At 42.1% G+C, this 24,058-nt stretch overlaps 1 protein-coding gene across 4 annotated transcripts in view; it reads left to right on the forward strand.

The window, feature by feature from the left end:
- The window catches only part of TMEM131 (transmembrane protein 131), a 278,778-nt gene extending 257,273 nt beyond the window's left edge, over window positions 1-21,505 (forward strand). The window contains exons 33-41 of one of the 4 annotated variants that reach the window (XM_089693479.1): window positions 6,383-6,513; window positions 6,758-6,879; window positions 7,031-7,189; window positions 12,423-12,582; window positions 15,043-15,161; window positions 15,263-15,362; window positions 16,124-16,215; window positions 17,058-17,218; window positions 20,494-21,505. In XM_089693479.1, the coding sequence (XP_089549605.1) occupies window positions 6,383-6,513; window positions 6,758-6,879; window positions 7,031-7,189; window positions 12,423-12,582; window positions 15,043-15,161; window positions 15,263-15,362; window positions 16,124-16,215; window positions 17,058-17,218; window positions 20,494-20,787 (1,338 nt within the window). In that variant the 3' untranslated portion in view covers window positions 20,788-21,505. Of the gene's footprint in view, window positions 1-6,382; window positions 6,514-6,757; window positions 6,880-7,030; window positions 7,190-12,419; window positions 12,583-15,042; window positions 15,162-15,262; window positions 15,363-16,123; window positions 16,216-17,057; window positions 17,219-20,493 lie in introns of all 4 variants that reach the window. The other 3 variants (XM_089693478.1, XM_089693480.1, XM_089693481.1) reach the window with 3 other exon arrangements.
- The last annotated feature ends 2,553 nt before the right edge of the window (window positions 21,506-24,058 follow it).

The following is a 24,058-nucleotide window of genomic DNA, read 5'->3' on the forward strand; positions in this document are numbered from 1 at the left end:
GATGGAGTTACTCCGCTGCAAACATTGAGATTGAGCTCTGAAATCCAACCTCTATATCATTAATAAGCAAACTTAACAGCATTGGCCTCAAGGCAGAACCAGTAATTTATCATTATTCTATGGAGCTGTTCATGTAACTAGTCTCCTGACCATGTATATATAATTCCATCAAGTCCAACAGACCTCATCTTATAGATTACTTGTTTGAGGTACAGTATCTAATATAGATGAGCTACATACACTGGACTTCCACCATCCAATATCTCACTGCTTTCCTCATGAAGAAACAATTTGAACGAAACAGTCTTTCGTAAGTCCATGCTGGCTGTCACTTATAGTCTTCTTTTTTTTTTTCTTCTTCTTTTTTTCTTCTTTTTTTTTTAATTTAGAGTTCCTTCTTTTCTTTATTGAAAATAACTACTATTGTCCAAGTTGTCTCTGTTGCACATCTTTACAAAGCTCCATGTTATTTGAAATTAATCGATTTAACAGAATTTTTTTTATTAGTTTTGACTTCCACCCTTTTTGTTCCTGTGTTTTTTTTTTTTTGGTTTTTTTTTTGTAGTATTGAATTACTAACTGGTACTGAACAAGCATTAGATTGATAGATCCAAGGATTATGGAATGTGTAGTTTCTTCACAGGAAGTGTCAGTTCTTAGACTGACAGAGGCCATGCATTAACCTGTGCAGTACCATGCTGCATGCCTCATGTTTACATTCTGGTGTCAGAAGTTTGTTTGTGTTTAAAGATCTACTCCACTATAGACTGTGCATACAGGACTGCAGATGACACCATAAATCTACATGACTAATGCACATCTTGTACAGGTGAAAAGTACAAGTGGTGGGTAGGAAGGTTTATAATGCCTGAAGCTGAAGTTAATTTATGTATTTTATTTTTTTGCACCAGTTACATTAGTCCAGATAAAGTGTCTTTTTTTTTTTTTCTCCTCCGTAAAGCCCACTCCACTAGGCCAGTTGATGGGTGTCACAGATTTGTAAAGCTGCAACCTGACCTTCTGCAAAACTTTCTTTTACAAGATCAATGTATTTTTTCACCAGGTGCTAATTTCAGTCAAATAGTTCAGCAAGTGGCTATTTAGGCTTCATTCACACTAGTGAGATTTTAGATATGATTTGAGTTGCACAGAATTGCATGACAATTACTTTCAATGGTACCCATTCACATCAATGCAACTCAGCATGGTGCAATTTTGGGAAAGGTTCCTGTACTACTTTGTATATCCTACAGGGCAAAACCATCACTGGAATGCCACCAAATACTTATCCAAGTGGCGCTACATAATTGCACTGAAAGTCGGATCAAAATCAGATAGCAGCATTGTGAACCTAGTCTAAATGCCTTTGGTTTACTTTTTTTTTTTGTTTTGTTTTCCCACTCCTCATTGTGCGCAGATTTTGGGTGTCCTGGGGTTACTTGAAGCTTTAGTGTAGGGATACATATTTTTGCATAGTTACACTGGTCCAACGGAGTCCAAAAAACTTTTAAATTACACAAAAGTCTTTATTGCCTTCAAAAGATGGTCTACCATTCTGAGTAATCTTCCATGCACTATGTGCCCTCACCTTTTCGATTAAGCTCTGCTTTAAGGTCAAACTAATAGTTTTTTTTTTTATATCACTGGTCACCAAACTGAGTCCCTTTGCTTGCTTTTGTCCGGCCTTTGGGGCATTATTCCCCCCCTATCAGCAACAGTGGTGAATAGTTCCCACCACTGACACCAACAATGGGGCACTTCCTTCCACTAACACCAATATTGGGGCACTATTCCCACTGACGCCAACAATGGGGCACTATTCCTCCCACTGACGCCAACGATGGGGCACTATTCCTTCCACTGACGCCAACGATGGGGCACTACTTACTCCCACTGATGCCAGGACATTTTCTTCTCACACTGGTCACAATCTGGCCCCCCCTAAAGTCTGATGGAGCATAAACTGGCCCTTCACTTATAAAGTTTGGAGACCCCTGGTTTAGATCATAAGGTGTCATTACTTTAGTTTCGTAAACCCACTATGATTCATGTTTGCTAAGCTGTCTCAGTGACCATTAGCTTCCGGATCCCATACCTAGTGGCTGATCAGTGCTGCCTTGCAGTGCTGCCCATCAGTGCTGCCTTTCAGTGCAGCCTCATCAACGTACATCAGTGAAGGAGAAAAATTACTTGTTTGCAAAATTTTATAATGGAAACAGACACTTTTTTTTTTTTTGTTTTATTTTTTGCACTATAAACAAAAAAAAAAACACCCAGTGGAAATTAAATACCGCCAAAAGAGCAAAAGCTCTATTTGTGTGAAAAAAAAAAATGATAAAAATTTCATATGGGTACAGTGTTGCATGACAGCGAAATTATCATTCAAAGTGTGACAGCGCTGAAAGCTGAAAATTGGCCTGGGCACGAAGGGGGTGAAAGTGCCCAGTAGGCAGGTGGTTAATGAACACAGGAGGTCGCTCGCTCAGCACAGCCACCATTTGAAGAATACTGGCATTTTTTTAAACTGCTTTGCATTCTTTGATCACATGAGGTGGAGTTTGTAACATTAGTGCCCCATCTCTCTGTTATTCAATTAGAGAACACTTTGCAGTCATTGAAAAAAAATCAAAGTTTTCTCTGAATGGCTTCCTTGCTGAGCTGTCCAGTGCCATGGTCTATCCCTATGGAACCCCGACACTGAAGAGCCCTCCTGGGTTAGGCCAACCATGATTGGCAAATTTTAGACCCCGTACAGGAATCGGTGACAAAAAACAGGTAAGAAAGGTTTACCTTGTAGTGGACCAATACTGTAGCCTCACCATTCACAGGTTTCCAAAATAGTATTTGTTAAGCAAATCTATATGGATACAAGGAATCATATTTGAAACTGATTTACCTTTTCAAACTCTGTGGTAAAGTTCCACAATTCCGAGCTTAGCCTTAGGTGTCTGTGTGCCCATGAGCTGGCGGCGTACATGTATGTGATCCAGCCTGCTTTGTGTAGTAAATGTACTGCAGGTGGCAACTCATTAAAAAAATTTTTGACTGATCTGTAAACTCCATATCTTAGAATACAGTACAGGATACAGGCCACTCCCTTCTAATCCTTAGTTACCCTGCATTGCTTGCTACAAAATTGAGGACTGCCGAGTAGGGTAGAGGATATAGGGGTGGCGCCCAGGGGATATTTGCCTAAAGGCTTTGCCAGTGTCCAGTCATCTGAAGGTAAAAGCCTATAACTCCAAATATTTGAATACTCAGCCTGTGTTCTGTACTGTTTTTGAAGATATGGGATTTACAGGTTAGTCCTAATTCCCCTTTTTTGTGCTAAAAACTTTGTGGGAATCCCCTATATCAGTGATGGCGAACCCGTGGCACGCCGAGCCTTATCTGTGGGCACGCCAGGAGAATCCAGCGGCGCGCTGTCTTCCCGGCTGTAGTGTGCGTGACAGCCGGGTCCCAAGTGCGCATGCACAAGAAGCAGTGCTCTTTGTGAATGGTAAGGCGGTACCTGGGACACATGACAGATCCCAGAAGCCGCCGGACCAATCACAAAGCGCAGCGCTTCTCGCGCATGCACACTGGGCATCCGGCTGTCCGAGCGCCCACACTACAGAAGCCGGGAAGACAGTGCGCGGCTGGATCGAGGAACAGGTAAGATAAAAAAAAAACTCTGCGGAAGTAAGAGCGGGTACCTGTCAAATTCAGGTACCCGCTCCCCCTCCCTCCCCAAAGGTCAGCAGTCATCTCCTGTACTGTCCGCAGTCTCTGGTCATCCCTGTGCTGTCCGCAGTCTCTGGTCTCCCCTGTACTGTCCGCAGTCTCTGGTCATCCCCTGTACTGTCCGCAGTCTCTGGTCATCTCCTGTACTGTCCGCAGTCTCTGGTCATCTCCTGTACTGTCCGCAGTCTCTGGTCATCTCCTGTACTGTGTCCGTAGTCTCTGGTCATCCCTGTACTGTGTCCGCAGTCTCTGGTCATCCCTGTACTGTCCGCAGTCTCTGGTCATCCCTGTACTGTCCGCAGTCTCTGGTCATCCCTGTACTGTCCGCAGTCTCTGGTCATCCCTGTACTGTCCGCAGTCTCTGGTCATCCCTGTACTGTCCGCAGTCTCTGGTCATCTCCTGTACTGTGTCCGCAGTCTCTGGTCATCCCTGTACTGTGTCCGCAGTCTCTGGTCATCCCTGTACTGTCCGCAGTCTCTGGTCATCCCTGTACTGTCCGCAGTCTCTGGTCATCCCTGTACTGTGTCCGCAGTCTCTGGTCATCCCTGTACTGTGTCCGCAGTCTCTGGTCATCCCTGTACTGTCCGCAGTCTCTGGTCATCCCTGTACTGTCCGCAGTCTCTGGTCATCCCTGTACTGTCCGCAGTCTCTGGTCATCCCTGTACTGTGTCCGTAGTCTCTGGTCATCCCTGTGCTGTCCGCAGTCTCTGGTCATCCCTGTGCTGTCCGCAGTCTCTGGTCATCCCTGTGCTGTCCGCAGTCTCTGGTCATCTCCTGTACTGTGTCCGTAGTCTCTGGTCATCCCTGTACTGTGTCCGCAGTCTCTGGTCATCTCCTGTACTGTGTCCGCAGTCTCTGGTCATCTCCTGTACTGTGTCCGCAGTCTCTGGTCATCTCCTGTACTGTGTCCGCAGTCTCTGGTCATCCCTGTACTGTGTCCGCAGTCTCTGGTCATCCCTGTACTGTGTCCGCAGTCTCTGGTCATCCCTGTACTGTGTCCGCAGTCTCTGGTCATCCCTGTACTGTGTCCGCAGTCTCTGGTCATCCCTGTACTGTGTCCGCAGTCTCTGGTCATCCCTGTACTGTGTCCGCAGTCTCTGGTCATCCCTGTACTGTGTCCGCAGTCTCTGGTCATCCCTGTACTGTGTCCGCAGTCTCTGGTCATCCCTGTACTGCGTCCGCAGTCTCTGGTCATCCCTGTACTGTCCGCAGTCTCTGGTCATCCCTGTGCTGTGTCTGCAGTCTCTGGTCATCCCTGTACTGTGTCTGCAGTCTCTGGTCATCCCTGTACTGTGTCTGCAGTCTCTGGTCATCTCCTGTACTGTCCGCAGTCTCTGGTCATCCTGTTTTAGTCTTGGACTTAATCATCCAGTGCTTATCTGTTCCTGTCCAAAATTTATGACGCTGGCCAGCTTTTGGAATGTGCGCACATAAAGAAACTCACACTGACACCTTTGGTCTGTGAAAACTTCTCTCTAATTTATTGAAATGAAACCGTGAGCTTATATATGAAAAATGATGCGAACATCACGTGATAACAGCATAAGCATTATATTAGTCTTTGATTGGTCACTTTACACGAAAACAATCTCCGTCATGGTATAGGTGTGATCTTCTTCAGTCTTATCTTAAAAAGAGAAAAACATTCTTTTGTCTTCCAAATCACACGATGGGAGGGGGTCTGTTCCTGTGAGCAAATATTTCTTAAGCAAGGATTTCTTAAAGTACCACAAAGCCCAGCAGGCAGAAAATATTCACACAACATATGTATTAAAGTATAAAAGTAAATATTTATAAAACTTATAGAAATAGCGTATATATATATATTCAATAGGAAACGAAATAGGCATTTTACCAAATCCATCACAATCCCTGTACTGTCCGCAGTCTCTGGTCATCCCTGTACTGTGTCCGCAGCCTCTGGTTATCCCTGTACTGTGTCCGCAGTCTCTGGTCATCTCCTGTACTGTGTCCGCAGTCTCTGGTCATCCCTGTACTGTCCGCAGTCTCTGGTCATCTCCTGTACTGTGTCCGCAGTCTCTGGTCATCTCCTGTACTGTGTCCGCAGTCTCTGGTCATCCCTGTACTGTGTCCGCAGTCTCTGGTCATCCCTGTACTGTGTCCGCAGTCTCTGGTCATCCCTGTACTGTGTCCGCAGTCTCTGGTCATCCCTGTACTGTGTCCGCAGTCTCTGGTCATCCCTGTACTGTGTCCGCAGTCTCTGGTCATCCCTGTACTGTGTCCGCAGTCTCTGGTCATCCCTGTACTGTGTCCGCAGTCTCTGGTCATCCCTGTACTGTGTCCGCAGTCTCTGGTCATCCCTGTACTGTTAATTAGTTTGCACTACTGTACGAGTTGTTTTTTCTAAACCAAAAGCTCGATATTCAGGTTTCATTGCAGTGTTGGCACTTTGAAAGAAATAAGTTGGTTTTGGGTTGCAGTTTGGGCACTCGGGCTCAAAAAGGTTCGCCATCACTGCCCTATATGTTGGCTATTTCTGCTAAATGTTTTACCCCCTTTAAATTAGATTGTTGCAAATAAGTGTATAAGCAGTCTTTACATTTTGTGTTGGAATGATTTGGAACATTGTAACATTTCTGAATTTACAGAAAGTTTGCCTTTCTCCTACTAAATTGAATATATTTTTCGTTTATACAGGAGCCTGAAAAATTAAAGGGAAAACAAGTCATATCTGAAAAGACAGAAAATGAAACAAGTAAAATAAAGCAAAAGAGCAGGAAAGTCCCTGGCCCCAACAAAAAGGAGAATGTAACAGAGGTTAAACCAAGGTAAGGGAGCGAAATTGCTTTTTTTAATGGTTTTAACATTGCTAAGAATAGTGGTTTTGCTTTTTGGATTAATTGGATTAAGCATGTCTGTGGTAGTTTTGTTGATTAAAAATGTCCAATGAAATTGTGCATACCTGTTTGCCTGATTTGTTGACAGTAGAGGAGCAGCTCAAAGTGTATGCAGTTACCAGTATTTGAATTATCCTGTACAAATTGAAAATATTGATTTATTCTTCCCTTTTAGCTCTTTGGAATTGCCATATACCATACCCTTGGAAAACAAACAGCTTAAAAACTTCTCCAAAATTGCTGTACAGCATTCATTAGGAAGTAGCTCAAAACCAAGAAATTTGCAGAAACCACGGGGTAAATATTAGTGTCAAAATTATTTTCTTTTTTTTTTTTCTTAATGAAGTGCTTGCAAGTTGTTACTAACAACCATGGGATTTTTCTAGATCTGCACGGACTACCTAGTGGCAGCTTTTCATTGAGCATGGCATGTTAATGTTTTGTGCAGGTGCAAACAGTAAGTTAGGAGAGAACAGGCAATCAGTGCTGGCGAAGCTTCATCCTAGTCGTACTGGTCAGGAACTAGGCAGCACCAGCAGTTCTGAAGGAGAGAAAGACTCCCCACCTCCAGAGTGGGACTCTGTGCCAATTCACAAATCAGGAAGCTGTGAGTATGCTCCTTCATTGCACAGTCCTCTTAGACATCTAATGACCTTACACTTATATCTCAGTCACCGTCTTGTGTCCATAAAGTTACCTGTATGTTCGCATCTAACAGCTATTACATTAGCATAATTTGTATTGCTTATGTCACCAGTGTCCACTGATTTCCCTTCAATAAAACAATTGCTACCAGTGAATGTATGCTATGCTTTAATGGCAAAATGTAAACGATATATTTTAACTCCTGAAGGTATCTGAGGAGTTCTGTAGATTTAAGGTAGTTCAAGGTAATAACTATAATAGATGTTCAGCATAAAATGTAGTGAGTACCACTTTGATTGCGTGTTGTTTGCTCACCATTGCTTGTATTTGTCATGTAGGACGTGAAACTTGCAGTTCCCACCAGCTAGTTGCTTACCTTAAACTCATGCTGGAAAGTGTAGAATTACTATTGCATGTATCTGAATGTTTGTTTTTTAACCTAATATGGCTAGCTATCGGAACTACTTATATTTGTTCTATATTATGTTAATTAAATTTGATTGTATTACTACATGAGGAACCACCTAATTCTATAAACTAAATGGAGAAGTTCAGTTAAAGTGTTACTATGGCCAAAATAAAGCATTACATACAGTATATGATAAAGCCTGTCACTAGCAATTAACGCTGCAGTTTTTTTTCTAAGTCCCACTTGCATTATAGATTTATTACCTGTTGAACTTGCCAAGTAGATGAGTTATTTTCCATTTCCTGTGATAGGGTAACAGTGCTTTTACTTCAGAAATGAAATCACACAGCAGTGTTGTCACCCTCTGGATATGGTAGTTTAGATGGACATGTGTTTTTAAATGGACTATAAATGTGACCAATGAAAACCTAACTTTAGGTAGCCTTTTTTCAAATAAAGATTTAAGCCATATGAATAAAAGTTGAATTATATACCGTATATACTCGAGTATAAGCCGAGTTTTTCAGCACATTTTTTGTGCTGAAAAACGGCCCCCTCGGCTTATACTCGAGTCAACGTCTGCAGATGACATGCTGTCCCTGTCATCTGGACACACCCCCGGGATCAATCCTCGCCGGTGATTGGCCGCCGGAACTGTAGCTCAGGAGAGGCACACAGGCGCCCAATCACCGGCGAGGAGGTGGAGCTTTGAGAGGAGGAGCCGAGCGGGACCGCGAAGATCGAGCGAGTGAAGAGGAGGAGAGCGGCCGGAGAAGGAAGACATCTGACCGGTAAGTGTGTACCATGGGAGAGGGAGGGAGCGAGCGAGCCCAGGAGCAGGGGTCACCAACGATGGGGCACTATTTCTCCCCCCACTGACACCAACGATGAGGCACTATTCCTCCCACACTGACACCAATGATGGGGCACTATTCCTCCCCCCACTGACACCAACGATGGGGCAGTATTCCTCCCCCCCACTGACACCAACGATGGGGCAGTATTCCTCCCCCCCACTGACACCAACGATGGGGCAGTATTCCTCCCCCCCACTGACACCAACGATGGGGCAGTATTCCTCCCCCCCACTGACACCAACGATGGGGCAGTATTCCTCCCCCCCACTGACACCAACGATGGGGCAGTATTCCTCCCCCCCACTGACACCAACGATGGGGCAGTATTCCTCCCCCCCACTGACACCAACGATGGGGCAGTATTCCTCCCCCCCACTGACACCAACGATGGGGCAGTATTCCTCCCCCCCACTGACACCAACGATGGGGCAGTATTCCTCCCCCCCACTGACACCAACGATGGGGCAGTATTCCTCCCCCCCACTGACACCAACGATGGGGCAGTATTCCTCCCCCCCACTGACACCAACGATGGGGCAGTATTCCTCCCCCCCACTGACACCAACGATGGGGCAGTATTCCTCCCCCCCACTGACACCAACGATGGGGCAGTATTCCTCCCCCCCACTGACACCAACGATGGGGCAGTATTCCTCCCCCCCACTGACACCAACGATGGGGCAGTATTCCTCCCCCCCACTGACACCAACGATGGGGCAGTATTCCTCCCCCCCACTGACACCAACGATGGGGCAGTATTCCTCCCCCCCACTGACACCAACGATGGGGCAGTATTCCTCCCCCCCACTGACACCAACGATGGGGCAGTATTCCTCCCCCCCACTGACACCAACGATGGGGCAGTATTCCTCCCCCCCACTGACACCAACGATGGGGCAGTATTCCTCCCCCCCACTGACACCAACGATGGGGCAGTATTCCTCCCCCCCACTGACACCAACGATGGGGCAGTATTCCTCCCCCCCACTGACACCAACGATGGGGCAGTATTCCTCCCCCCCACTGACACCAACGATGGGGCAGTATTCCTCCCCCCCACTGACACCAACGATGGGGCAGTATTCCTCCCCCCCACTGACACCAACGATGGGGCAGTATTCCTCCCCCCCACTGACACCAACGATGGGGCAGTATTCCTCCCCCCCACTGACACCAACGATGGGGCAGTATTCCTCCCCCCCACTGACACCAACGATGGGGCAGTATTCCTCCCCCCCACTGACACCAACGATGGGGCAGTATTCCTCCCCCCCACTGACACCAACGATGGGGCAGTATTCCTCCCCCCCACTGACACCAACGATGGGGCAGTATTCCTCCCCCCCACTGACACCAACGATGGGGCAGTATTCCTCCCCCCCACTGACACCAACGATGGGGCAGTATTCCTCCCCCCCACTGACACCAACGATGGGGCAGTATTCCTCCCCCCCACTGACACCAACGATGGGGCAGTATTCCTCCCCCCCACTGACACCAACGATGGGGCAGTATTCCTCCCCCCCACTGACACCAACGATGGGGCAGTATTCCTCCCCCCCACTGACACCAACGATGGGGCAGTATTCCTCCCCCCCACTGACACCAACGATGGGGCACTATTCCTCCCCCCACTGACACCAACGATGGGGCACTATTCCTCCCCCCTCGGCTTATACTCGAGTCAATAGTTTTTCCCAGTTTTTTGTGGTAAAATTAGGTACCTCGGCTTATATTCGGGTCGGCTTATACTCGAGTATATATGGTAATTAAAAATAATTCTGCTCTTGCCTAAAAAAAAGATAAAGCAGCTAACACTAAAATTTGTGATACCAAATTAAAAGATGAAAAGCAAAGGAGCATAGTGCTATACCCATACACTATATTAAAAAGTATATAATTGCAAATAATAAAAATTGTGATAAGCAATACATGAAGGCCAAACTGTCCCTATACATGCCAATCTGTAAACCATATCCAATATTTAACCAAAAGTACATATAGGGAACATATCCAAATAAAGTGCGAATTTTCCATATACTGACCAATCAATGAATAACAATTGATTCCCAGCCGTTTGAATCAGATTTGTTAATGTAAATTTCAAATTGTCCATACACTGACCAATTTGTGGGGAATGACTGATCCTTAATCGATTGAATCAGAATTCATGTATTAAACAGTATCCAACAATAGTGAACTCCCAGTGATCCACTAAAAAGTGAATTTCTGATTTTAACACTTGAAAAATTATCTACACACTCTGTAAAGTGACCTCCCATACTTCAAATAATCTGCAAACAAATCACCAAGCCTCTTACCGGAATATATTGACCATTAGATACAACATGATCAAATAGCCCTTTATATAAATAATGCCTCCAATGACAACCAGGTTCCGACATCTCTCCCCATTTGTAGGTACTGTAGGTAGCAAGTCAAAATAAGACAGAGTGCAAGCCATAGTATTTAAAAGGTGAACTGCTTTATTAAAGTGTTACTAAAGTATAATTATATTTTTTTCTAATTAAAATAACAAACATGTTATATTTACCCGCTTTGTGTAATGATACTGCACAGAGCGGGACCCGATCCTCCTCTTCTCAGGTCCCCCGGGGACCATCTTGGCTGCTCCTCTTCTTCGTGTCCCCCCATAGCAAGTTGTTTGCTACGGAGGCACAGGGTGTCTGCTTGCTCATGAGCTGTGTGTCTATGGAGCCACTCTCCATAGACTCACACAGTGGGACGTAGCAACTTCCTCCTGATTGCATTTGTTTGACATTGGCCCCTGCTGCTGCTCAAGTTGCTGTGTGAAGACGAAGAGAGGGGAGAAGGATGCAGCTGTGTACAGCACTGGATCTATTCTCCCAGGGAAGGGGGAGGACAGAGAGAGAGAAATGTTTGTTTCCTAATGCAATAAATGCACTAAAGTAAAAAAAAAAATGTGTTTCACTTTTAAAGGTGTTTTTTGTTTTTGTTTTTTTTCTTTCTTTGTTTAATAACAAGCATATCATACCTGCTTTGTGAAGTGGTTTTCCACAGAGCAATTTTGATCCTCCTCTTCTTGGTTCCCCCGCCAGTGCTCCTGGGCCCTCCCTCCTGTCGAGTGCCCCCAGAGCAAGCAGCTTACTATGGGGGCACCCAAGCAGGCTCACACCCAAGCAACACTACTCTGCGTGTCCACTCCCACACAGAATGTGGCTCGCCCCTGATCTCTCCTCATTTTTTCACTGGTTATGATTGACAGTAGCGGGAACCAATAACTGCCACTGCTATCTCAGGTATTGAGGAGGGAGAGTCTCGGGAGAGCTGCTCTCGTGCACATCGCTGGGTCTAGAGGGGACACAGGTAAGTATTAAGGTGCTGGGGGGGCTGCTGCACAAAGAAGGTTATTTGCCTTGCATAGAATGCAAGAAGGTAAAAAATCCTTGCGCATTTAGAAAATGGAAAAATTATGGGTTTACTGGCAGGATCAGAAAACCAAAGAAATTGCTATGTTAATGTTATTAGTAGATTGCTTCATATATTATTTATATAATTTTTGCTTTGCACATTAGCTGCACTTTAGTTGGGTGTGTCTTTTAGGAAACAAAATGTGACCCATAAAAACGTATTCCTCTCAGTTCTGCCCAGTGTTTCATTTGAGATTGACATGCCTGACACAGCTGAAATGTGAATAGGATAAACCGCTATTCCTGAAGTGGTTGTTTCCTTTTCCTATTGAACCACAACCTACAAATAGCTGAATAATACATTATATACATATTTTAGTGCTTTCCAGTTTTTGTTAGTTTAGCAAAGTAGATGCATTCTTTGTTTTTTCTTCTTTTTATTGCTTGTTTTGACATGGTTTACGTGTGTTTGGCAGTGTGGAGCATGTAAGTTTATGGCGTGCTGTAAAATTTATTCCTCTATTGTGATTACAGCAGTAGATAGCCTTTACAAACTGTCTGTGCAAACCCACAACGCAGATGACTTCTTAAAACAACGACAGACCTCACCAGCCCCTACTCCTCCTTCACCTCCTCCACCTATGGGCTATGGATTAAGAAGCAGCTACAGCAGCATTGTAAACAGCACAAGCACTCAGTAAGTGTGATGGCTGGTCATAGGTGCAAACACCAGCCTTCCATTTCATAGTAAATCTCTGGTAAATATTTTTGCTCACTTTTTCACAATACAATAAAAAGGCAAACTTGAACATCCGTAACATGCTGCATGTACCAATTGTATTTATATAGGAATTGCAATATGTCTTATTTCAGAGTGCAATCTCACTTCCTGTGCTCCCACGGGAGTCCCCTGACTTTGGGGTGATTGGAAACCAAGGTATTGATGGGGTAGATGATTTACAGAACAGAGCATGCACGTGGCATAAAGTACGGTTTTCCCTTTTTGACATTATAAACTCTTCTGTGTACAGTCATAGCCAAAAATATTGGCACCCCTGCCTATCTGTCAGATAATGTACCTGTTTGCCCCGAAGAGTAAGGAACTCATTGATAGTTACAGGAAGCGATTGATTTCAGTTACTTTTACCAAGGGGTGTGCTACCAAATATTAAATTGAGGGTGCCAATACTTTTGTCCAGTCCGTTTTTGGAGTTTTGCGTAGAATGTGTCAGATTTGTCATTTTTTTGTTTCTCCACTTTTTTGTGTTATACCAATACAAACCAAATAAATAGACATGAGAATGCCTAAACCTGTGTTTTTTTTTTTTTGTTCATATTTCATGTCTGAGGTGTACAACCACTTTAAGTTTTAATTTAGGCATGTGCAAGCATTCTCCTTAGCAGACTGCTCATTAAAACGAAGTTTTTAAAACAAAATACTTTAGTATAAACAAGAGTTTTATGAAGGTTTTAAACGCTTCACAAGCCACATAGCCATTAATAGAAAAACCGCAAGTCTAATTAGCTGTTTAAAGAACAGGTGCACTTTGCTAGTAATGTTGTTTGCAAGAAAATGTTTCTATTTTTCCAAAGTCAAGTGCATCTTGTTTAACCACTTCAAGTCCAGACAATTTTACCTCCTTCCTGTCCAGGCCAATTTTCAGCTTTCATTGCTATCACACTTTGAATGACAATTGCACGGTCATGCAACACTGTACCCATATGAATTTTTTTGAGACGGATAAAACTTTATTTTGGTGGTATTTATTCACCACTGGGATTTTTTTTTTTGCTATATAAATGAAAGTCCAAAAATTTTGAAAGTGTTTTTCTTCTAAAATTGTGTAAATAAATAATCTTTCTTCATAAATCTTGGCCAAAATTTATTCCGTTTTATCTTTTTAGTAAAAAAAAACCCATATTAGTTTATAACTAAAGTATAATTTTTCAAAATTTGTTTTTTTTAATGTTGATTTTTTTGGTTTTTTTTTAACGTACGGTCACCCTAGCAGTACAGTGTCACCATAGTGACACTGTACTACTTGTGAGGGGGGGGGTGAAGATTTTTTTTTTTTTTTTTTTTTTCCCTACACTGATTGCTTTTACACCAATAAAGGCTGTAAAAGCAATCATTTCTCCTTCTATCTGGCTGCATTCTTGCAGCCATTGATAAATACTATGTGAGCTGTAATTGGTCCCAGCTTGTCACATGGTACAAGGCTGTTGTGAATAGCCTTGTACCATGTGACCTCTGTGATCATTCACAGATTTCACTAGTAGTAAGCAGTGATGTCAGAAGTGACATCTTGCTTACTACTATTCATGTGATCACTGATTGACCAATGAACGGGACCTCACACAGAGGTCCTGTACAACGATCTGTGTTCCGTTGTGTCCTCCGGGCACCGGATCGCGGTACTGCTCGCTCCCAGGGAGCGCGCACAAGCAGAGAAGCGGGAAGAACGTTTATAAATGGTCACCCGCCCCTGCACTGCTCCCATCGGGCCGTTTTATATAGGTGGGCCGGATGGGAAGTGGTTAACCTCTTCACACCGCTTTCTGGCAGCTTTTTAAAATAGGCTTTAATGCAGTGAGGCAGCACAGCTTCTTAATCCTATAAATGCTGTGATCAGCTCTCACAGCAATCGTGATTGGGAGCCCATCCGCTTGCTCCCAATCAAAAGCTATGAGTGAGACCGGAGATGCATACCTCCAGATCATCATGGACCAATACATGCTGTGGCTGGGTGTAAGACCCACGTTGTATGCGACAACATATGTGTTTTGCTGTCAGGAAGATGTTAATCAGGCAGGACTGATCTTTAAAAAAAAATAATCATAAATAGTGATATTCTATGTATATTATATAAATAATATTCAGACATGCCTGTATATCTTATGTTTCTGACAGAACTAAAATAATCATATGCTGCTTTATTTTGTATACGGTATACTTTCTAGTTTTGTCACACCCCAGGTACTTGTGTGCTTTTTCCATGTGTGCTTGGGTACTGTATGCATCTTCTATGAAACTTCCACCTCCTATTTATAAAGGGTAGATGGATTTAAAATTCTATAGAAAATAATTTTATAACTTGTAAAATTACAAGTAGATCATTGCATGGTGTGCCAACAATAACAGAATATTTCCTTTCAGTGATTTAAGAAACACGTCTACTGTCACCAAGCACAAACTGACTAAAGCAGCTTCTTTACCTGGGAGGAATGGCAATCCAACATTTGCCGCTGTTGCTGCTGGGTATGATAAGAACCCAGGTACTAGCCACATTTTATCTCTACAGTCATGAATACTTTGTCTTCATCTTCCACCAAGTTGATCTGTTTACACGGTTTTATTTTTTCCTCTATCAAAACAGGTGGCAGCGGATTAGCCAGATCATCTGTTGCTAGAAGTGACATCCCTAACAGCATCAGCATGTCACAAAGTGCATCCATTGATAGTGATAACTCTGACAGGTAAACTAAGTTATGTACTGTGTTAGGTTAATTCAGCCATATATGGGCTATCTTAAGGTTTCCTTCAGTTGAAAGGGCAGTGGTTTTCCTCCCTAGTTAAAATGTAAATAAATAAATATCATCTGTCTCGTCTGTTCCTATAATTGGCTATATAGTTAACGCTCTGAATGATACTATTAACAATATTAGCTGTAATAATAAACACAATGCTCATGAAAGCAAAGGTGTTTTTTAGAAAGTAAAACCCTAACATAGAAATCTAAAAGAAGATAACAGAATTTATAGAAATAAGTCCGTCATCAAAAGTCTGTATCCTGGCTGGTCTCCAGGAAAAGGAGAGCAGGAACCATAGCCGTCCCTAGCATTTTATACCCTAAACAAGCAACACCCATGCTGATGCCCCCTGCATAGTCATCTGTCCAATGAGCAAAAAGCAGTAAACTATCAGGGAATATGTTGTCCTTGGTGTCCTCCAGCAGATGGCGTTGTTGCACTGCAGGCTAGTTCCTTGGTGTAGGGACACTAGCTGGCCCTTTGATCCTGCATTCCTTGAGATGAAAGAGATGCTCTCAGACCCTCTAATCTCCTTCTTCCCAGGAGGTCTGAGGTGATACTCTTGTATACACACACTTAAATATCTCTAAAATGTTTGATTTGTTTACCATACTTCCTGTTGTCAATCAAAACTGGGGAAAAAAATAGTTTTTTATTTTAAATGTGCTTTCTTTAATGAGAATATCATATGCCTGTTTTGCTTTCAGCTCTGGCTTGTGGAGTCCAATCAGCAGTCCCAACAGTCCTGACTATTCATTTTCTGCCTTTGGATCTAGCAATTCCTTCAACTTAACAGGAGGTCAGTACTTTCTGTACATAAGAATGTGGCAATTATGAATGGTTAAGAGGTATATACAAAGACTAGCGCTGTAGTTTTTGATGTACAATGTATATGGCAGTTGGAAAAGATGTCTCACCCTCTTGTGTTCTTAAAAGATACCAGAAGCCAGCATGTGACTTGCTGTTGCCACACGAAACAATGTTAATTTTGAGTGAAATGCTCTTTAAATTGGCCAACTGTCTTGACCCTGGTGGTGGTTTTGCTGAATCTGCTGTATTTATCCTGTACAGTCAGGCTGCATTCATGCCTGCACTTTTCCTAAAACGTGCGACAAAACAAATTCACAAAATCTTGCTGCATGTTTCAGAAACACACTGCAATCTCAGGTTGTACTTGCCTTGCCTTTAATTGTTTATGGCGCCCCAGATGTGCTTTGCCAAGTGACAAAACGTACTACAAACGTGTCAGAACATGCACTGAAAAAACACATGGTGCTCCACGATCAGAAAGATTCTGGAGCTACCTTGGGGGCATTTATCTTGCGCGGGACAGCCCATTGAAGTGAAGAGGCTGCCCTAGGTGTGACGCCTATTAATGCGTGAAAGACATGAAAAAACACTAACAGGAACGCGTGCTCCACTATGCTCAGACGTGAATGGGGCCACAGGCTTTTGTGGATTTCAAAGCTGCTCTGTATATAGTGCTGTGCATTGTATTTTTTGTTGTTGGCAAATGTAAATGCTGAGTTCAAAATAGTTATGGGATATATTTAAATCTGCAGAAGAGTGCTACAGTTACGTTAATAAGCTGCTTTTTTTTTTTTTAATTTCATGCATGTGATTTTATTGTATCCACCACAGAGGTCTTCAGCAAATTCTCTTTACCCCGAAGTACTTATACTCATGATCCCCAAAAGAAGTGGACAGATTTTGAGACCACAACTTCATTCTGGGATCATCCTGCCACAGATTCTGTGCCAACTTGGCCCACAAGTACTGGATCCCCAACCCATGTGACATCTGTGAGTATGTGGTGGGGGGGTGTATTTTTAGTTATATCTTTATCTGGTGGCCAAATCCTTAATCAATTCTAGCTATTTGTTCTACTGGACAAATCTGAACCCTAACTTCTAGATTTTGTGGCAAACTGAGAAGCCTGTTTACAGTGATCTTACACCAGTTAAAATCATCATTAATTGGTAGTCCTCTTACTACACAGGTTTCCTTTTTGCCCTCTTCATATGATAATGTTGAAAATCAGACATTTTTTAATTGACATTTTTCAGTTTTCAGCCTAATTACATTTTGTGGGTATAATCCCCTTTACACTATATTGTGTAGAGTTGTAGAATATAGTAAATGTCTGCATAATATCACCTCTGCTTTTCTAATGAGCACTGCCGACATTACAGGGACAATGCAGCTGGCCACAAATATATAAACCAGCAATAAGTCTGGAGCTTCTTTTAATGCAAGTTGATGAATTCATTGAAATTGCTTTTTCCACTAGTGAAGTTGTTAGAGACAAAATTAAAAGGCAACATTTCCGTTAGCACAGGAGTGGAAGACGCAATTTCCTTTTAGTCGTTTCATTAAATCTTTTTTGTAAGACGGGTCATCTTGTAGTTCATCAGTATATCATATTGCTCCTGTCCTGCCACTCTATGGGCATGCTGCGTAAGGCACGAGTGCTGAAACTCTTCTAGGGTTTCAGTCACAAGATTGCTCAATGCCACAGATGGCAGCTTATGTACACGTACAAATCATCGTAAATCCTGTATAACATCCAGAGTAATGAAGGCAGCTGGTGTCACATTTTCTTCACATTACCTTACATGCGTTAAGAACTGCATGTAAAAGCCATGAGCAGATGCTGCCTCTTCTCTAGAACTGTACGCGGTCAGCTTTTCTGCAGTTACAAACTCTCCTCTGCAATCACCCGTTAATAGCAGGGCAGATTTTAGAAAAAATCCATTGATGCTGTTGACATAACTTTTACACATATATGTACTTATAGATGCATCATGCAAATGTTGGAAGATGACATATTTAAACCAAAATGTAAAAACTATCATTTTTTACAAAAATACCATTGTTGGTATTAAATTCTTTGAAAACCATTTTCTATAGGACAGTCCTCCATATCTTATTTAGTCACGATTTTTGCCCTAAAAGAAGGGTTCCTAGGGAAAAAGTGAACTTTTAGTGCATCCTAGTAAAAAAACATGGATCCTGTATACCACTTCAGCAGGCTTTGAGGTGAATTCGGTCTTAACACTTTTTTCTTCCTTTTTGTACAAAACTGAAACCTCCCTCTCCCCTCCCTTCTTTTTCACCTTTTTTTTCGCCTCCATTTCCTCCCTTGCCTTCTTTTTTATTTCCCTAATTCCTAGTTTGTAAATTCAGATGCGCCATCATTAACATTCTCTTCTCCCTCTGAAAAGTCCCCCTCTCCTTTTCTCTTCCCTTTTTTCTGCTTTCTCCCTTCCCCTCCCCTTTTCATTTTTTATATATCTATTTGATGAACATCCAATCAGGTAGTCATATATCTGATCAATTCTATCTCAGTCATTTTTCACATGGGTCACATAAATATAAAGTTATTTTTATAACTTTTTGGTTTCTAATAAAATTTAGGTGATAATTTTGAATAAAATTAGTTTGTATTAAGGGTGGTTTATATAACTTTAGAGTATTATGTACAGTATTTAATTTGTCTTTGTTTTTTTTAATACGAGAGTGGTGAAGATTATGGGAACTGTAGGACTAAGTCTGGCAGGAGAAAACAAAGCTTATTGGTTGGTGAAAAAAAAGGATACAGCTATTTAATTTGTTTTGGGACCAGTCCACATCATAACATAGTGCAAGAAATCTGTTTCATGCACGTTTCCCGCACCACATTTAAAATGCACTGCACTTACAATCTACAACGGGTGTTTGTGTTAAAGAAGTACAGCCAAAGCTCCTGTGGATCACAGGAGTGCAGTTCGCTTTGCTCTCCTGTGGATCACAGGAGTGCAGTTCGCTTTGCTCTCCTGTGGATCACAGGAGTGCAGTTCGCTTTGCTCTCCTGTGGATCACAGGAGTGCAGTTCGCTTTGCTCTCCTGTGGATCACAGGAGTGCAGTTCGCTTTGCTCTCCTGTGGATCACAGGAGTGCAGTTCGCTTTGCTCTCCTGTGGATCACAGGAGTGCAGTTCGCTTTGCTCTCCTGTGGATCACAGGAGTGCAGTTCGCTTTGCTCTCCTGTGGATCACAGGGGTGCAGTTCGCTTTGCTCTCCTGTGACCCGTTTTCATCCAGTTGCAAACTAAAGTCCGCTGTTGGCTGACGTCACTCCAGCCTGGAGAAAGATCCCAACTTTAAAGTCATGATCCACCCAGATGTCTGGACCAGCACCTGGCTCAGCCTCTTCAATCCGTTACGAGCCTGAGCCAGCCGCTCCCTCCTCCTCTACAGCCCAGCGCTTCAGTGAGCGCTGGGGGGCAGAGCAGAAAGCGGTGACTAACAGTCACCACTCTCCGCTCAGAGCAGCTTTGAGAACTGAGCAATCAGTGGTGTCTGACTGCTCAGTTCTCCGCCTTAGAGCCAGCGGGGGACAGATGCGTCAACAGATCGATACTGCATCCACGTAGGTAAAAAAACTAAAATCTATACTTTTAACTTGGAAACATCCCAAACACAGTGCGGTTACCTGCACCAGATCACATGGTACAGTAGTACCATACAATCTTGTTGCTGTGCGTTTTTTTTTAAAGTAATACATGCACTACTTTTGGTGTAGTCCTGCGCAATTTCAGCCCCAAAAAAACGAATGGGCTGAAATCTCACTGCACCAAGATTGCATATTAATTGCACAGAAACGCACAACGCGTTAACGTGCGATTCAGGGTGTGAACTGGCCGTAAGCATGTATATCATTATTGCGTAAAGCAACGGAATTACAAAGATTTCACAAATTTGTGTTCATTAGTTTACACAATCAGCAATCACAATAAGCCTACTAGTGATGATGAAAATACTTTACTTCTTCTTTTTAAAATGTATTCGTAAAATATTACATGTAAGAACAAAGCACTGTGCTTTCCCATCCAACAATTTGCAGAAGCAGATCGCTATTGTTTTACTTTTTCTTTCATGGGTATCTTGGATATTTTTAAAACAACTTTCATATTAAGAGCAGCAATTGATTTGGATTGTTAACAGGCCTCTATTACATTTTAATAGCAGCTTTAGTATAATGCTTGTGGTAAGGCTTTTTATCTGATGCAGTTGTTTTTTTGTTTTTTTTGTTTCCAGCAATCCATCCTTGGCACTAGTAGCCTGTGGTCCACGCCATTCAGCAGTTCCATTTGGTCCAGTAATCCAAACACTTCTCTCCCATATACCGCTCCCCCCAACCCATTGCCAGTTATCGATCTGATGGGAGCTGAAAGCACATGCCCACCCCCCAACTCTCCTTCAGCTGCTCCCTCTCACAGCCCTGACAGCATGACTGGACAGACATATGATCCATGGAGTATATGGAGCCCAACCATCGGGAGAAGAAGTTCTGATCCTTGGTCCAATTCACACTTTCCACCTGATAAATAATGATCAAGCTGAAGATTTACAGTCATAATTGGAGTGTTACTGCTGCAATATCTGCCAATAATTTTATGAGGGGACATTATGTACCACTTTCTACTAGTCATTGTCAGTTCTTGGCTTTTTATTTTTTTTATTTTTATTGCCGACCCCAAAGTCTATTATTTTTAGGCCCATGACACCTCTCACTTTATTCAGATTTGGGATCTACTTTAAGAACAATAAATTGAGCATGGGCAAACCTATTCATTAGAAGAATATCACTTAACATAATATTAAGAAATAGCACGGGTACAAATTACTATCTCATTGTAAATTATTTATTTTTCAAATGTCCCATAAAGCCATCCCCTTATACATATCATACCATGGCCCTTCAAATATGTTTTTTCCCAGTGACCATATTTCTCAAGTATTATATTTCTAAGGAAAGGAAAATGAAAGTCATAGATAACAACAGTTGAGGATACAAACGCAATTTCCTTTTAAATGTAACTGTTTTGTATTCATGAACAAAATGCTAACTGCAGCCAAGAGCTCTGTGAATGCTCATATTGGGTTGCTCAGCGCTTTTTCCCGTTCCCTCAGTTCTCTAGCACAGTGCATTTTTTTAATATTAATTTTACAAGCTCTTTGTAATATCTTGTGAAAAAAACAGGATTTGATGAGCAAGTCATACAACTTTGTGTTGTAATTTAAATAAATGAAGCACTTTTTTCACGAAGGGTTCTGCTGTGTATCATGTTTATGGTGACGTAAATATTGTAATTTAATGGCCTAAGTGAGATGCCAATATTGCAAGATGTCCACACTACAACCCCTACTCATACCAACATTGTCTGTGTCAGAAATGCCTCAAATGGGTGCAGAGAATTGTTGGGGACCACAAACTGAGTATGCAAGCTAAATCCATATAGTTAGTTTTCTCTCAGATCACCTTCATTCAGTGTTACAACATATTTACCAGTACTTTAGTATTGGAAAAAGCACTTTTCCATTACAGAAAAAAAATCTCTGTGCATGCCTCTAAATACAGATTTCAAATGCATGCTAACCATTTTTTTCATATTGTAATTCTGTACAGCCAGTCTTGTGATCTCCACATTGCACAGGCAGTTGTCAGACTCTTCCTATTAAGCATTTTATCTTGGTGGCTCAGCAATCCAGCTTCCTAAGTTACCTAACTGAACAGAGAATCAGCATTGCCACCTCTGTGAATGGGGTTGGCTTAGGAAGAGGAATGCTAGACCATGGAACAGCAAAATTAACTTACTGCTTAACTGAGGTGTGTGTGTGTATAGCAAGCATGGCTAGTTCACTTATTTCTGCTTTGTATGTCATTATTTGCCTGGAGTTCCACTTTGATCATGCACAATCCACACACCTTTTTTTTTTTTTTTTTTTTTTCTGTGATATAACACAAGGCATTATTTTTTCATCTTGGAATGCCTTCAGAAATACATCTCTAGTAGCAGACTCTGGCTCTCCCAGGCCCTAAGATGAGGGCTGCATAGCTATGTCAGGCTTCACATTATTATATTATTATTATACAGTATTTATAAAGCACCAATAGTTCGCTCAGCGCTGTACATTACAAAGGGGGACAGAACATGTGACAGAATCTATCCTCTGATGAAGATCAGAAGGTCATATTTCTGACAAGTTTCCTCTGTCCCTCAACCGTTCAGTTGAGCACTGTTGTCATTCCAATTTAATGTTCCTATTACTGACCTTGCGTCTTATGGATTTTTTTTTTTTTATCTTCTGGCCCTATATTTTTCTACTTACATATAGATTTGCAAAAAAACTCCTGATACTACTACTTTTATTTGGGCAGTCGATAGGCAATATCATTATCGTGGTTATATTTATCATATACCATTTTATATTTTTATGACTACATGATATTTGTTCTGTATATGAGGGAACATAGTCCTTTGACAGAATGCACAGGATTTGGCTGGTAGCTCTTTCTCATACATTGTTCCTGTTCCGTAGCAACAGATAGCAGTTTTACCCATCGTGATATGTATTAACAGTTGTTAAGAAAAGTTGCCAGTCACAACACCTGTCCCAGATAAATGTATTGCTTATAATTATTTATGGGATTTATAAATTGCCCCACAAAACAATTGTCCCCTTGAAGATATTGGAAAAGAGTGCAGAAAGTAGGCTTGTTGTAATAAACGAATGAATATACGTTGCAATTGACACTTCCACAAGTAGGAAAAATACAAAGTACAGAATGAATGAAGAAACAAACCATAACAAGATTCAGTATCTACAATACAGAAGAGAACTGTATGAATCCACCGATTTGATTTGAGTACTTTTTACTGCCTGGCAGAAAATACATGTTAAATATTATGAAAAAAGGGCTTGAGCTTTATTGAGTGATATCAACTCACATGATGAGTAAAGAAAGTGGGACCTAAGGTAATGAAAAGTAAAGTGAGGTCAGGCAAAAACACCCTTGGAGAAAAATATTCTTAACATGACTCTCTTATGCATTCTAAAATATAGTACCAGTGTTTTTTTTTTTTTTTTGCTGCTAACACCAACATGTCCTAAAAACATTTTAAAAATTCAAAAACAGAATCAATGAGTCAGAAAAAGGATCACCCCCTCCATGTGTCAGTATTTTGTTGAACCACCTTTTGCTGTAAAGAATAAGTTCACCTTTTGAAACATGTTACATTCCTTTTTTTAGGGTGGAACATGTAACCTGTTCCCGATCCTGCAGCTGTCGCCCAATCCCCCCTCTGTGACAGCTAGTATGGGGAACTTCTCGTTACTTCACGTTATTCATTCTAAGTGTTCTGTGAATGAATGGACTACAAGTCCCGACAAACTTAGCGTCTGTCAGCTTGTATTTATTAGTGAACTACCATAGCGCTGTGAGCGCTACAGTAGTTCTTTGAGCCTTCCTGCCAGAAATATTGACTTTCCCGTACGGGATGTACAAGCAAGCAGATAAACTGACAGATTTGCATGGCATCAGCGATCTGCTGATCGCTGGTGCAATGCTTTAAAAGCTCCTACAACAAAAAATAATGAATGCACATTTATTTTTAACCTGCAAAAAATTACATTTACTTTTTGTAGAAAGGTGAACTTATCCTTAAATTCCAGCCTTTAGTCTGTTGGGATATGTCTCTACTTACAGTGGGGCAAAAAAGTATTTAGTCATCCACCAATTGTGCAAGTTCTCCCACTTAAAAAGATGAGAGAGGCCTGTAATTGGCATCATAGGTAGACCTCAACTATGAGAGACAAA

Source organism: Staurois parvus, unplaced genomic scaffold (assembly GCF_062004578.1).
Source record: "Staurois parvus isolate SC_StPar_1 unplaced genomic scaffold, SC_StPar_1.0 ptg000634l, whole genome shotgun sequence".
Taxonomy (NCBI): domain Eukaryota; kingdom Metazoa; phylum Chordata; class Amphibia; order Anura; family Ranidae; genus Staurois; species Staurois parvus.